The sequence below is a fragment of the Lagenorhynchus albirostris genome, chromosome 11 (genome assembly GCF_949774975.1).
Source record: "Lagenorhynchus albirostris chromosome 11, mLagAlb1.1, whole genome shotgun sequence".
NCBI classification, from domain to species: domain Eukaryota; kingdom Metazoa; phylum Chordata; class Mammalia; order Artiodactyla; family Delphinidae; genus Lagenorhynchus; species Lagenorhynchus albirostris.
This window is the reverse complement of record NC_083105.1, coordinates 96,843,959-96,860,401: the sequence shown is the minus strand read 5'-3', so window position 1 is coordinate 96,860,401 and position 16,443 is coordinate 96,843,959. Positions and strand designations below refer to the sequence as shown.

Sequence of the window (16,443 nt, the reverse complement as noted above, 5' to 3'; positions counted from 1 at the left end):
ACTTGAAATGCGAAACAGTTTTGTCAGGATATTTTTAGATACGTGTCTCTTCTCAGTCAGTCCAACCTGGATTTTAGTAAGCTGTTTCTATCAGATTCAGTTTTTCTAAGCTTCAGGAAAATTTCTTCTCTCCTTCTGGGGGTTAGGGTTTTTCTGATTCAGTTATCCAAATTTTTTGTCCTTCTTTCGTGACTTCACCTCAGGTTTTTTGTATGTGCTTCAAAATATTTCTCACAGTAGATTTTCCAAGTTATAAGTTAGACTCACAAAAGCAACTCTCCTTCAGTTTCTCTGTTGAAACTTTTAAGTTGGGTAATCATGTTTTTGTGTTAGTTCAGAGAGTCTTTTTGTGCTAAACTTGAATTTGTACTCTTATTTCTTTCATTCAGGTCATAGACAGCTTGTTATTTGTTATTGTCACGTCACATCAGAGCTCTGCTCTGGTTATTTGGAACATTCCAGATGGCCTCAGTACTATGGATGCTGAGAAGCAGTGTCATTTAATTCATTGGCTAGTGTGCCAATCCCCTCCTTCCTGCACTCCCCTCCCCGTACTCTTCCAGCCACAGTGGTAAGGGGGACTCTGGTCATATGTGCCTTTACCTTTGGTCTCTTTGGGTCAGGCATACTTACATAGTACTGATGTCAGCCTTCCTCCTGTTGAGCTCCTTAAGCCAAGGTTTTGTCCAAATTCTTTTGCTTTCTAGTCCTTATCTAGTCCTTTCTAGTCTTGAAACTGTCTCCAACTAGTTCTAATTCTTTTCTCTCAGATACCAGCGAAGACTTCACATACACTCCTCCAGCTACCTGAAACCCCAGAATACTTTTGGCTTAGGAACAGCAAAGAGATTAGAATTGGGACTGTGGAGGAAGAAAAGCATGTTCCTAGATTCTGTCCTCTGTCCTTGTTATGCATCTCTATTTTTACAAATCAAAATCTGAAACTGATAAAAACCAATAACAACATTAAGTGGTTTAACTGTATTTATGCAAAAGTTCCATGTGATTGCAAGTAAGATAGGCTTCAGTGAAAGTTTAATGTCTTCAGAAAAAAATAGCATATGGAAAAAGTACAAAGTCATGAATTTGTCGAGAGACTGCGTTGGAAGGGGATTCCCTAATGAAAGAATCTTAGACTTCAGAGTCCCAGTTTTACACTAGAATAACACTTTTGCTATTCTACTGATTTAGAAGAGAGGTTTAGCCTTAGAGGCTAACTTTAAGGTCAGCTTTAGTTTTACTCCAAAATTTTGTCATTTTGGTAACTTCTTATTTCTCTTTTGCCAGGTGGTGTCGGGATGATGTGCTCATTGAGTGAACAAGGGAAACAGCTAGCTATCCAGGTGTCTAATATCCTGGGAATGGATGTGTGTGGCATTGACCTGTTGACGAAAGACGACGGCTCCTTCTGTGTCTGCGAGGCCAATGCAAATGTAGGTTTCATAGCCTTTGATAAGGCTTGTAATCTAGATGTAGCTGGTATCATAGCGGACTATGCCGCCTCCCTTCTGCCCTCTGGCCGGCTCACCCGGCGTATGTCCCTGCTCTCCGTGGTGTCCACGGCCAGTGAGACTAGTGAGCCGGAGCTGGGTCCCCCAGCCAACACTGCTGTCGACAACATGAGCGCAAGTTCCAGCTCTGTTGACAGCGACCCTGAAACCACGGAGCGAGAGCTGCTCACCAAGCTCCCGGGGGGCCTATTCAACATGAACCAACTGCTAGCCAATGAAATCAAACTCCTGGTGGAGTGATTCCACCAGTAAATAATTAACCAACAAAACCCTTGTAAAACTTTCTTTTTCTTCTTTCCTTTTTTTCTTTCTTTCTTCTTTTTCTTTTTCTTTTTTTTTTAAACCAACTTGCAATGCTGTTCATGGAAAATGCTCAGAGAGATGAGAGAAAATTGAGTAGGATTAGTTAGGAAGGAAGAATGGGGAGATAGACGAGACCCTTGCTACTAAGATGTTACTGACTTTGATTTACAAATCCTACAGATACAGAGGCAGAAGAGGTGAGATACAGAAAAATGTCAGGCTCTCGTAGTTTTACATTACTCAGAGAAATGTGTAGGCTCTCAGGCCATGAAGAACATAATATTTTCATGGTCTCTTGCTTTTGTTTTTGTACGGTTGGTACAAATTTCAGAGTAGTGTACTTAACATTGTGTTGTAATCCGTGAGGAAGACATCTACCTAAATTATAATTTTTTTATACAAATCTGAAAATTCAGCCTATACACTATTATCTAGGAGCTTTATGTTCATAGTTATGAGATCTTGAGGAGCTCTGTTATTGACTTTTTCCCCCTTAATTTGGGTGGGAGGGCAACGTGAATGTGACCCAATAAAGATTTTTTTTAATGATAAAGTTGGCATGTTTGCATGATAAAAGGGAAATGAACAGTATTGCAATGTCTGGCACACAAAATAACATTTACTCCATTGTAGATAAAATTGCACTAGTTAAAAATATGTGCATTGACTTGTATTTGTTAGTGTTTTAGCCTTTTTTGAAAGATATATGCTCTGTTAATGTTGCATTTTTTTTTTAAATACATGCTAGTCTTAACATTCCCTGATCTATGCCTGCATCTTTAACAATGGCCAAAGTGAAGAAAATGCTACCTTTTTTGTTAACAAGACACTGACTTGAAACATGTGCATTTAAAGCCTTTTATTTTTTTCCTTTTTTCTTTTGGTGGTTGGGCATTTAAAGAATAAGGACAAGGAAGAATATTTTTGGGGGGCAAATCAAGGGTCTATAAGTTCCTAAGTATAAAGTTGAAGTGATTTCTAATACCAACGTTATATATCTGCATTTTTCACATTTTAGGAGGGTGTGTGTGTGCGCGTGCGTGTGTGTGCACGCACGTGCACGCTTGCATGTTTATGTGCTTTGCTTTTTGTTTACACCAACCAATCAAAAAGGAAAGATTCTAGAAAATGGAGCATGATGGGAAACAGTTTTTTACTTTAAAAAAAAACAACTGAGTCGTTTTCATAACAATAATCTACTGGTAGAGGTACTCACCTAAAGACATGAGGAGAATAGCTGCTGCTTAGGCTTTTGTGTATATGTATGTTGTTTGCTTTTTTTCTTTGGCTCTAGACTGTTCAGTGTATGATTTATTCCAGGCTACATGCTTTTCCTCTGCTTCTTGCTGTGCATTTTCTCCTGTTACACATAGGTTTTGGGTTGGGGTGGACTGACCGTTTTTGTTTGGGGACTTATTTAGCAGTATTGAGTCTCTTATAGCCCTACTCTGAAGCCTTCAATATTCTACTCTTTATATTACTTTATTTCTGAATTTATAAAAGCCCCCAAACTGCATATAATATGAGCCTTTAAACATGGGTAAAACTATCCCAGTGAATGGTTTGGAAGGCGTGTTAAGAAATGGAGATGCACCAGAGCTCAACGTAATTTTTTTAAGCGGCAAGTTCCATCTCCCTACAATCCTCTGAAGCTTTTTACCCGAGTCGTTTCTTGCCTCTCCAGTGCTTTTTTCCTTCAGATGGACATTAAACATAATTTCTTGGACACTACTAGAGAGACTTCGAGGCAATAAGATCAGTATTAACCAGCTCTAACAGAGGTTTGATCATGCTTACTTGTACAGTTTTTCCCCCATTTTAAAAAAGGAATGTAATAAAACGTGTTTTTTCCATAGAATTAAATAATATTAAAATGGAGTGAAAGGTTGATTGTTGACAAATAGAATAGTACCTCTGATCTGTGCAGTGTCTCATTTCACCTTAGAAAAAGATACATAAGAGGACTTTCTAATTTATTTTAGGATATTCTCATCTCATCTAAAAGAATTTGACTTGTACAGGGTTATTGTGCGACATATCGTGGAGTATATAAGTACCTCTGGCTCACTTGGTACTTCTTTTACTAAATGACCATACTTTGGAAGATGCACACTATTCGGGATAGAGAAATAAACAAGGGAGAAGGAATCGCTTAATTAAATCATCATTCATATGTGTGTAGAGACCATCTGGTTGCCACATAGATTATGATACATATACTTTGAATAGTTACATGTCACATGTATATAGATTAGTGAATTTTAAAACACAAATAGAACACCCTGTCTATTTGATGAAAAACTCAAGGTTTCTGTTGGGTGGGATAAGGCACCAGGAGAAATGTAGGTAGCCTTTTAAAAAAATTATCAAATTAACCAAGTACATTAGAAGAAATATCTGAGATTATTTCACTGTTAGTTTTACTCACTGCCCATCTTTTGTGCATTCACACTATGTTAAAACATAGCCTTACCAACCTATTTCTGGATCGTACACTGAATGGACATCTTAGAGTTTAAAAACATGAATATCCTCTTGAATTCCTTCAAAAAGTAAGGTGAAGAATAAGAGCAAACCATACTGGAAGAACCCAAATAAAACAGCCCAGATATTTAAGTGAAAGTTAAATATATTTTCCTATTGTTGAGTAACTTTCTTAAGATCTTTATTGCTATTATGAGAGGTAAAAATGTGTATTTATCAAATATGTATAGTTATTTTATCATGCAAAAATCTGAATTATTGTAAAAGTATTGTACATTGTTAAAATTGTAATTCTGAATTGTATTTAAAAGTAATTCTTTCTGATATTGTTTTTATGTCACTCATGATGAAAAGTGGACTATGTATATACATAAACACACAAATATGAACTATTCCATTTAAAATTCTTAATAGTTATTTTCTTTTGATTGGTCATTTCTGTTGGCTTTAACTCCACTGAACTTTGAAGTATTTCTGTATATGCTATCAAATAAGAAAATACCCTGGAACATTAGAAAAATCCATCAAGAGACTTGCTTTCATCAAGTGCTTTATCAGACTTTTGAAAAGGTATCGAAGGCATTGAAAGAAGTAATTGACTTTCAAGATCATCTCTTCTTTTTCTCAAGAAGAAAACAAAGGAAAAAGAAGTTCTCTTCGTTCAGTGAGTCCCCAGGTTGGGGTCTGGGGCGCTTAGAGACATTGTGAAATCAAATCTGTGTTACATTTTTCTCCTGGCTCACTCTTTTTGAGAAGGTTTATGGGCTATATGGCTGGTGAGACACGATCCCCTCCTAAGAAAATGTAGGTGCTCAGACAGGTAACCTCTGCTGCTACTGTTTTTATTTGTTTGTTTGTTTGTTTAATTTCTTTTATAATTTGTTTCTGTCGTACTAGGATATTTTTAAATGTAATATATTGCAGGATTTATAACCAGGTTCACTGCTTTCTTTCTTTTTTTTTTTCTTAAACCAAACCAAACAAAATTTCATTTAAGATACATTTAGGCGCCTTTGAAGCTTGGATTTTGGAATGTTTCAGTAGTGGACAGAAATCTGCTGTTGGAATCTTCTAGTCTTCCAGGTTTAATTTGAAATGTTTTTAGTTTTGTTTTGGATTTTTGTGTGGTATTTTATTTCCTTTATACCAATGCCCTTTTGCCATGCTGTTTTGGGGTGGCTGCCTAACTCTAGTGAAAATTCTTTCTATATTAACGAAAATGTGGTGTTTTAAATTCCTTAATGTTTTGCATTTTTAAAATTGTTTTTAAAGAAATATTCTAACTGCTTGCACTATTACTGTTCTTTGCCAGCCTTTTCAGGAGACAAAAAAACAAAAACAAACAAACAAAAAAATACCCAGAGAAAAAACTTTCCTTCTTCCCCCTTCCTGATGATGAGTGAGAAGTATTGAGAACTTTCGGGGTCAGTGCCCTTCTAAACTCCCCTTCCCCCAATAATGCAGCTGTAGAATGAATGGTAAATGCAGCGGTTTGGATTCAGGCACAGCCCCAGCCTGCTGGCAGGTAATTTGATTCTTTCTCCTTTTTTTCATCACAAGGCTAACTTTACTTTCTTTTAAAAATTTCCTTTCTTTTATGTACTTTGAAGGCACCAGTGGGTTTGTAATATAACTTGGATTTCAAAAAACAATGTATAAACATACCTAGCAAATAATTTGGTTATAGAAAAAGTTTTGGGGGTAAAGTTTGAACTGGTTGGGATGAACCCAGGACTTTCTTTGGGGATTTGTTTTAGCCATTTAGATATCTCCATTCCTTGCATATATGTCTATAATTATTTCAGAGTGTGACTTTTTTAGCTTTGTTTTTGTTTTGGGTTTGTATGTTTCTTCCATTGTGCTACTCTGGCTTAAGCTTTTTCAGGGGTTGGTGTTCCGAATACACAGTGAGCTCACAGTATAAAGACATCAATTAGGAGTGGACAGGTATGGAAAACTAGAGTTTTGAAAAGGTAAAATTAGGTTCTAGGTTATATATATGGTAAAAACTCAACATAGCCTTCAGTTGACCTTAGTAGTGCTTCTCTTTCTGTGGCTTCATTATAAAAGTGAAAGGTAATGAGACAAAAGGTAATAGCATTTCAGTTATTTCAGGAGCAGCATGATTTCAGAATTAATGATTTTAGCATTTCTGATGCACTAATTCTAACAGAGATGTCAGCCATTCGAGATTATTATTAAGTAATGGTTTAAATATTAAAAAGTTATAGGTTTGAACAGATTGGAGGGCATTTCTGAAGCACAAGATCTTAGAGCAGATTAATCAAGCCCATAAAACAAAGTTAATGTCAGGAACAGGAATACAACTTATCCATTTTAATAGCCTTCCTGTTAGTTAATACTACTATCCTTTCCTGTCTGCCCCAGTCCCCCTACCCTTTTCCTTTTTCCTGTCCTTTCCAAAGTTTTAGCTCTAATATGAGTTATTATCATTATGGGAGATAATCCTCTTTCTGATAGGTAGAATTTCAGTGTCAGCAGTCAGGACCTTTTCAAGATATATTTCTCTTTGGATGCCCTATCCAAGGAGGCTGGAAGTCTAGTAACTCACTAGTTAGGGAATAGGAAATCCTGGCTTGTAATGCTGTTTCTACAGCTGAAGGCATAAAATAAGTCATAAACTTGTTTTGTGCTTCAGTTCACTCATATGAGGTAGGGACAGTCATTCCCCTAAGCATCTTAAGATAAAAATATTTATGTCTTGAAGTGAAATTTACCAACAAAGGAATCCTGGCTGCACTCCTGCAGTAATTTATGACATATGGAAGGATCTTGTTCTCTTGCTAATGAGAATGGCTAGCATTAGCATGTGTGCACTCTGTGGTTGCATGGGATGTGGAGGATTTATGAACCTCCATTCCGCTGCCCCCCCCACCCCCCAAGATCACTGCCATGTTAAAAATGATCTTGCTTTCAGATTTCACCATATTCAAACTATATTAGATGGTCCTTATATAGTATATATACCTGGCTGCTACTGTGGGGTTTGGGAACATGAGGGGTGGGGTGAATTGTTGTTGTTTTAGGTTTCAGTCAGACAGCCATCCCTGTGCCCCAGTTCCCAGAAGCACAGCAGGCCTCTAGGAGCATCCGTGGGAACGGCGCAGTCCTGACATCACCAACTCTCCTGCTCAGGCTCATCCCATAATCAGAGGTCAAAGGGTGGGGCTTGAGATGGGGGAAGGAATGAGAAAGTAGAAACAATGTCACGGCAGTGCCACTGTTGACTAGCCTTTGGTGCTTATGTCAGTGTTTGTTTTATTTTTTAAGTTCACAAAATAAGTTTTTATTTTGGGGTAAAGGTAGTGGGAGGGTGGAACAAAAGCTATTATTACTAGTTCATCATTATCACTAGCTCATTCTAGCATATTGTTCTTTAGTAGCGAATAAAGAATAAATTTGAAACTTAGACCTCAATAATAAAGAGACTGGGAATAAAAATGAATCTCAGGATATTAAAAAACAAAACATTTATGTGGTATTAATTTCCAGTTCTACAACTGCTATTACCTTTGTCACTCTCGCTTTTTTGCCCTTAATTCTTTTATGTATGTATACAGTTTGAGGAAATGTGCATTTGTGGTCAGTCCTTTTAAAAGGACCTAATGAAATTACTACTCTTTTGCAAAAAATATACCCATTGCTTATACGGGCATACAAATGCTACCCTATTTCAAATGTAGGTGGCGTATGTGTTCGTGTTTTAATGTATTCAGAGCCATTGGGCAATAAGCAGTCCAGAACATGAAAACTCAAGCAGGTAAAGCGCCTAACACCCTTAGTTTCTAGAATTACTTTTAAAAACTCCTTTATTGCTGCATCTTCCACAAGTCTTTTGGTAGTCCCTGAACTTAAAATTTGGAGGAGTTGACTACCTAGTTAAAATTTTAAGTTATGCATTTATTATTTGTAGGGACAGGTGAAGAAGGAAAGTAACAGAAAAGGAATGGCTCCTTGAGGTGGCAGCTGCTGAGTGTCTAAATCTTTCCAGCCCCCCCTCCTCCAGCTTAGCATGAACATTGATCATACGTGTTTTGATCTTCCGTGATTGGGATTTTTGTTGTTTTAACTTGGAGGGGAGGTTTCGGGGAAACAGGAACTTCATACACATGTGAAAATATGAAATGTTAAGGAATTTTTCTGTTTAATATGAATAGTAAGCAAGAACTTTTTCTATATACTCTTCTGCTGCAGCAGAGAAATAAACTGGTAGGTGGCAGCAGAAGAAAGAATTCTTCAGATTGATGGCTACTGACAAAATCGGCATAGGAGAAGAGAGAGAGCATGACATACCACGACAAGCAAAGGGGGCAAAAATGGAAACAGGACTACGATCCCTGATCTTGACTCTTAAATGGTACGTTAATTTCAAGAATGTGTTTTCAATATGATACCAGTGTCCTGTAAGTCACTGTGGTGTGTAATCATGAATGCCTGTAAATTCTTGACGTAGGATGAATTTGTCCTAACTGGGGTACTATCATTCTTTAATTTGGAAAAAAAATGAGCAATATGTAAAATTAGGGATTTCCAGTATATTGATGCGTGTGAAACCTTTTTTTTTCCCCCCAGCTTTATTGAGGTATAACTGACAGATAAAATTGTAAGATGATGATTTGATATACATTGTGAAAGAGTTATTATCATATCCAATATGTAGACCTTAATGATGGCAAAAATTATGCTGTCTCACAGTAAATGTGATTTTTTTAAAAAAAATCTGCAAGATAAATGAAATATGCATTGTTAATCATTTTGTAAAAATGAAAGTGTCCCCTTTGTAGTGTGAGCACTGGGGGGATAACTACAGAAGTATGTAATTTGACAATATTTTGTGGTAAAAATGACCTTTTCTTCTGGCTATCTCTTTCCTTTCTAGTCCCATTTCTTTGTCACTGTACCTGCCCATCAGTTCCGTTCTGCATATTCACCTTTCTGTCTTGCTTATCTGTCTCTGCCCTTCTTCTCTTACTGTTTCTTCAGTTGTGCTTCTGCTCTCCTGGTTTGGTATCTCTCTCTTTAGTCATTCAGTCCCTCGGGACTTTATTTTTCCAATGTTGTCATTTTTTGTCTCTGCCTACCTATTCCTCTGTGTGTGTGTGTGTCCCCATTTTCATTTGTGTTCTCTCTGGTAAATAGGTCTGTTTCCTTTCCATCAACAGCTGCCTTCAGACATGGGCATCAGTACCAGTGCTGTGATTTTCTACATTTTAGAATTTGATGAGGCTGAATAAAAGAAATGAAGTGATATTTTGAAGTCCCTAGATTTAAAGACTGTAATTTTCCATTCTTTTAATAAGTTGCAGATCCGTTTATTCATTCAACTACTTGTTTTACTATAGTATCTGTAATAACAGATTCAGCTGCTGGCCTACAGAGGCCTACCGTAGAAGTTTAGAATTTTTAAAGTGGAAAGCTTAGAGGTAGTATACTATAATCTTGGATTTACTGGTAAAGAAACTGACGTTCAGAGAAGTTAGTAACTAAGATTACAGAGCCAGGACTACATCTGAAGTGTCCTAACTGCCAATATGGTGCTCTTTGCATTATGTGGCGTGCATTCTTCAAAATCTGCTGTAGTACTGAATAAGTGAAGTGCTCTGCAATGAGACCGCTGTGAGTTAGAAAGAAAGTTGTCACTGTTTGGGCTTGTGGTTAGGATACTAAGGCAAGCTGTGGGCAGCCATTTTAGGTGGTTTGTACATAGAATTAATGAGTACATCATTTACAGGGTTTGAGAATAAAAAAGTGTCCCTTGTTAAGAGAAGATGCAAAGAGGTTCTTTGCAATTTCTGGTCAAGAGAGAAGAGAAGTGGATCTCTTAGATCTATTATACCACTAATCCTCTACCTCTCCTCTGGCCTACCTTTATTTCTATTCTGGATAATGAATCAATCTGCAACAAAGGTAAAACATTATATTCTGAATTTTTTTTTTCTGACAGGTTAGCAAGGGGAAGTAGATAGTTAAATGGACTTACTGTGTATACTTGGAATAAAGGATTTATCGTAACATGAAGCTAGAGTAACTGATATTATTGTTTAAATACATGGTGAATTCTGTTTTTTTTTTTAATAGTATAAAAAGAAGTCACCTTCTATTAAAAAGTTGTTTAATGCTAAATACAGTTTTACATATATTAGTATGGAACACAAGAATACATGCCTTAGTTAATATGGTTAAAATTTCTAAACTTTTAAAAAGAGTTTTGTCACAAATTTTGGTTATTATATGGAGATGTCAGTGCTTTAGAACTGAAAGAAGCTTGAATCTTAATCGGAACCAAAATTTATTGCTCATTATATAATTTATTGAAAATGTAGTCTTGAGCACGAGAGTAAGAGCATTTAAGTTTAGTTTTGTTTGTTCAGGCATTTTGCTACAATAACTTTCTGTGATGTTTTAGAAAAAATGTTCTTACCTCAATTTTTTCCTCTTGGTGCTAAAATAAAACACAATTGTCTATATTGTAGGGTTTTCAAGGAGTAATATTGCTGACACATCTTTTATATGATTGTATTTTTTAATATGAAATTCAGTGTCTAAAATTGGGTTGACTTTTGTAAAATATAAATTATCTCTATAGTACAGTTTAAATCAATCACTAGGAAAGTATGCTTACATGGATGTCTAACTGAAATAAGTCTCACAAAACTCCAGTGATGAAGACCAAAGTTGTGGCTTTTGTGTTGGCAGCATCTTGAAAAAGTAGATAAAATAATGGACCTATAAATTGAATTGTTGATTCTAGAGAGAAGAAATTTCAGGAAATAAGAATAGTTTCTCCTGAAGAAGAATCAAGTAAATCTGGGAAGTAAGGTTGCTCTTTTAAACCTGTTACAGGTTTAAGCCTTTAATTTTTAATGAATGATATACCTTAGTATACCTTTGTCAGCTGAGATCACCAAGATGAAATGTGGTAGTTACAAAAAGGGTTATGATTCTTTTTGGCAATCTAGACATTTTGTATTTTTTTATTGTCACATTAGTTAATTTTCTTATTTTCCTTTTCTTTTTTCTCATCCTAATTATAAAGACTGTTTAAAACTGTGATTTAAGTGAGCTCTGTGTGTTTCCCCCCTAGGTTCTTTTGATCTCACAGAATGGATGAAGACTGTATGTTTTTTCAAATGGAGGATAGAAGTACACAGAACAAGGAAGCAATAGCTCTAACCTGTTTAATTCGATGTGCTTTCTAAAATAAAAACACCAGAACTGGAAATGAAATAGCATGGAGTATGGTTTGTTCTTTTGTCAGTTATTTCTGCTCACTCCATTTTGTATGGGTTCACTTCAGTCTGCATATCTAGACTTGATGTCTAGCTCCACATGTGTCATTCTCTTTTTTTTCTTCACTTTTTGCAAGATTAAACTCCTTGGTTCTTGATAGACTGATCTCTCTATAAAATATTCTGATATGATTACTCCTTTTGGCACAAAGATAGGCACTAAAATGTGTATTTGGATTTTCTTCTGCCCCTTTCATCTCAGTTTATCTGTCCATGCTGAATAATTATTGCTATGTTTTTATCTCTGAAGAAATGCAGCCTTTTTTCTGTTTCACTCTGACAGGGCTCTAGCGCACACTTGTCATAGCATTGCTCACTACATTTTAATCTTGTGACTGGAGACCATGTCTGACCTACTTTATTTGAACTGTAGGGGATCTAATAATATACATGTATATACAGAGGCAGCCCTAGTACTTTTGACAAAATAGGCTTTGTAAGCTTTGACAAAATGGGCTTTGTAAGCAGATACTGATACAAATTCTGATTTCATTACTTACTGTTTAAATGGTCTTTGGACAGGTCACCTTCTGCAAGCCATAAAGGAGTGTTTGTAAAAAAATGGAAAGAACCGTACCTACTTTGCTAGTCTAATGTGTAAGTATTAGCTAAGCTATAATACGTGTATAATTCTTAGCACATAGTTGAGCATTTAATAAATACTGTCTTTTAATTCTGTAATTTTGGTTATTGAAATCTTATTCAAGACATACCAAATCTTTTTTTAGTCTCAGAATGGAAGTCTGTAAGATTTTCTTTCTTGATTTTCTTTTTTTAAAAAATTAATTTATTCATTTATTTTTGGTACGTTGGTTCTTTGTTGCTACGCGGGCTTTCACGCGGGTGAGCGGGGGCTACTCTTCATTGCGGTGTTCAGGCTTCTCATTGTGGTGACTTCTTGTTGTGGAGCACAGCCTCTAGGTGCATAGGCTTCAGTAGTTGTGGCACTCGGGCTCAGTAGTTGTGTCTCGCGGGCTGTAGAGTGCAGGCTCAGTAGTTGTGGCGCACAGGCTTAGTTGCTCTGCGGCATGTGGGATCTTCCCGGACCAGGGATCAAACCCGGGTCCCCTGCATTGGCAGGTGGATTCTTAACCATTGTGCCACCAGGGAAGTCCATGATTTCCTTTCAGTTTTCTTATTTAAGCTCCTTTTAAACTCTTTTGGTTGGATCATTTTATGTGTGCGTGTGTGTGTGTGTGTGTTTGTACGTGTGTGAGATTTCTCCTAATATAGACGGATTATTCCTCATTCCCACATTTCATTGGCTGAGGAATTTTATATTTCTTTAAAAAACCTTTTATCTCATTTTTTTCCAGGTTTTTCCCCCCTGTCAGCTCATAACATATTCTTTTCTTGCTCCTAAACCGAGAGAAGTAAGTAAGGAAAATGCATACCATGTGCCATAAGGAATAGTTTAGGATAGTATGACTTGTTTTCCCAAAAATGATTCGAGGAGACTTAATATAAATGTATTAAAACAAAGAGAAGATTGGGATGAAACCAAAATACAGAAAAAAATAAGGTGAAAAGAAGGGTTAAAATGCATATATGCATGCTATCAGATCCTGTACATTTGCTCTGATAGAGGTGGACAGAATTGACAAAGAGTTGAATAAAGTCAGAAAATTCATGGTAACCTTAAGATAGAAGCAGATATATTGTATAGGAATAGCAATGTTTCCTGATCATGAGATGTCTCACAGTGCAAATTAATATGACACTAAAATTTAGTCCACTAAAGTCAGTCCAGTAAGAAGTCTTTTTGATGGTCTGAGCTGATCCTGTGATGAAATTTTCTCGAAGTGTCCTTAGAACCACCTATATCATGATCACATGGATTATTTGTTAGGTTCCAGGGTCCTAAACCTGAATTTTGGGGTTGCCAGGAGTCTGCTTTTTGACAAACTGCTCGAGTGACTTATTCATAATAATGTTTGAGAATCACTGCCCTAAATCTTTTGTCAGTGACGCTGACTTTAAGAAACACTGCTCTTTGGAACCAGGGATTTTACTCTCTGAAAGGACAAATTCTAAATATTTTAGGCTTTGCCGTCCACATACAGTCTCTTGCTTAAAAAAAAAATAACCCTTTAAAAATGTAAAACCATTCTTAGCTCAGTTTGTACAAAACAGGCTGATCCTTACTCTAGAGGAATGGGTGGATTGAATATACCTTAGGCAATGATTCGTGAATTTTACTTCTCTAAATTGAGGCTTTGTTAGCAGTAGAGTTTGAGCTTATTTGCTGTGATAGGAAAACAGATGTATTGAAATTCTTTGTAATGAACCAAGAATGGTGCTTTGGTAGTTACGAAGGGTGGAAACGTTGATATTCTCGTTAAAGTTAGCGTAAGTAGAAATATCGAGACAGAAGGGTGTACCTTTCTAAAAATGGTAAGACACCGAATCCTTCAAGGTTTTTCAGACTTAAAAGCTCAGTAAATAAGGACTTCAGTACTACAAACAGATGGCCTCAGTGGGTTGTTTAATTTTTTAGTTCTGTACTCAGCTACTAGTTACACAGGAAGAATCCTTTAAAGGTGAGGGCTTCGTGAAGCAGGCTTCTAGAGGTTGCCTGAGTACTCAGCTATTCCATGATCTCTAAAATGGTACATGGTATAAATTTGAGAGATTAAGCCATTGAAATCTATGTTACTGAACGTTGTGTAGTCAAGAGATGTGGACGGTTTGGGATAATCTCCCCCTCTTGTTTAGTGATTGTTGTAATTTTAAAAGTTTATTGTTAGAGCTGGAGGCTGTTTGCTTCAGGTTTTCTTTTTTCCCAGCCTAATTGAGATATAATTGGCAAATCACATTGTATTAAAATGTATAACAATGATTTGATGTGTGTAAGTATTGCAGGATATTTACCACAAGTTTAACATCCATCACCTCACATAGTTATAATTTTTTTTCTTGTAATAAGAACTTTTAACATCTACTCTCTCAGTAAATTTCAAATATACAATACAGTATTGTTAAGTATAGTCACCATGTTGTACGTTACATCCCCAGGACTTTTTCATCTTATAACTGGAGGTTTATACCTTTTGACCACTTTCACCCATTTCCCCCCAACCCCCAGTCTCTGGCAACCACAAATCTGATCTCTTCCTATGAGGTGTTTTGTTTTTGTTTTTTTTCCTTTGAGATAGTCATTTTGTTTCCTTCAGGTGTATACCCAGAAGTGGAATTGCTGGATCATATGGCAGTTCTATTTTTTAACTTTTTGGGGAACCTCCATACCATTTTCCATAGTGGCTGCACCAGCTTACATTCCTACCAGCAGGCACAAAGCTTCCCTTTTCTCCACATCCTCACTAGCATTCATCTACCTGTTTTTTTTGTATTTTTTTTTTTATGAGCATAGCCATTCTAACAAGTGTGAGATGACCTTCACTGGAGTTTTGATTTGCATTTTCCTGATGATTAGTGATGTTGAACACCTTTTCACATATCTGTTAGCCGCTTGTATGTCTTTGGAAGAATGTCTAATCAATTCCTCTGATCATTTTTTATGTTGGATTGTTTTTGCTATTGAGTTGTATTTATATTTTTTCAATATTAACCCCTTGTCAGATATTTGATTTGCACATACTCTGTTCAGTATGTTGCCTTTTCATTTTGTTCATGGTTTCCTTTGCTCTGCAGAACCTTTTTAGTTGGATGTAGTCCCACTTGTTTATTTTTGCTTTTGGTGTCTAATCCGAAAAATTATTGCCAAGACCAATGGCAAGGAGCTTACTACCTATTAGTTAACGCCTAGAAAACTCTTCTAGGAGTTTTATGTTTTCAACTCTTAAGTCTTTAATCCATTTTGAGTTAATATTTCTGTATGGTATATGTGTATAGTTTAAGGTAGGGGTTCAGTTTCAGTCTTTTTGCATGTGGCTGTCTAGTTTTCCCAACACCATTTATTGAAGAGACTGTCCTTTTCCCATTGTCTGTTCTTGTATCCTGCATTGTAAATTAATTGACTATATATGTACGGGTTTGTTTCTAGGCTCTCTGTTCCATTGGTTTATGTGTCTGTTGTTATGCCAACACCATACGGTTGTTTACTAAACCTTTGTGACATGGTTAGAAATCAGGAAGTGTGCCTCCGGCTTTTTTTTTTTTTCACGTCAGGTTTTCTTTTCTTTTTCTTTTTCTTTTTTTTTGCGGTACGTGGGCCCCTCACTGTCGTGGCCTCTCCTGTTGCGGAGCACAGGCTCCGGATGCACAGGCTCAGCGGCCATGGCTCATGGGCCCAGCCGCTCCGCAGCATGTGGGATCTTCCCAGACTGGGGCACGAACCCGTGTCCCCTGCATCGGCAGGCGGACTCTCAACCACTGCACCACCAGGGAAGCCCCCACATCAGGTTTTCTTGAAGAGATCTGAGTGGCACACCTGTGGCAACCACATTCCACCTCTAATATATGCTGCATAGGTCTCTTTGCACATGCGTTTGGGGAATAGCTCCTCCACAGTTCCATGAGCCTCTTTGACAAAAATGGCTGCATTGCATAATTTTCTACCAATGGTACCTAGAATACCATAAGGTCCACCAGATTATATGGCCCAACTTGCAGGGCTACTTGCATCACAGCCTGAATCTTCTACAGAGCCCTTTCTTGCTCCAGACCCTAGTCAAACTAAGTTACTTTTCACACCATCCAGTATATAGGCTGGGATAGTGTTTCTAGGCAAAATGTGTTGCCTCCATAATCTAGAGAGCTCCACCAGGCATTGTGCGTGTTTCCATGTAGCAGGTGATGTAAATGTAACAAGTTGTGTTTTACTTTGTAGGGGATGTTCCAGATGCCTCTTAGTACAGGTGATCTAAAAACTATAG

At 36.9% G+C, this 16,443-nt stretch overlaps 1 protein-coding gene across 7 annotated transcripts in view; it reads left to right on the top strand.

Annotated features, from left to right (window-relative positions):
- The window catches only part of RIMKLB (ribosomal modification protein rimK like family member B), a 44,129-nt gene extending 32,583 nt beyond the window's left edge, over positions 1–11,546 (top strand). For 3 of the 7 annotated variants that reach the window (XM_060166956.1, XM_060166955.1, XM_060166957.1), the window contains exons 6-8: positions 1,288–5,823; positions 8,514–8,676; positions 11,404–11,546. In XM_060166956.1, coding sequence (XP_060022939.1) covers positions 1,288–1,751 — 464 coding nt within the window. In that variant the 3' untranslated portion in view covers positions 1,752–5,823; positions 8,514–8,676; positions 11,404–11,546. Of the gene's footprint in view, positions 1–1,287; positions 5,824–8,002; positions 8,080–8,513; positions 8,677–10,050; positions 10,227–11,403 lie in introns of all 7 variants that reach the window. The other 4 variants (XM_060166959.1, XM_060166960.1, XM_060166958.1 and 1 more) reach the window with 4 other exon arrangements.
- Positions 11,547–16,443: the final 4,897 nt, after the last annotated feature.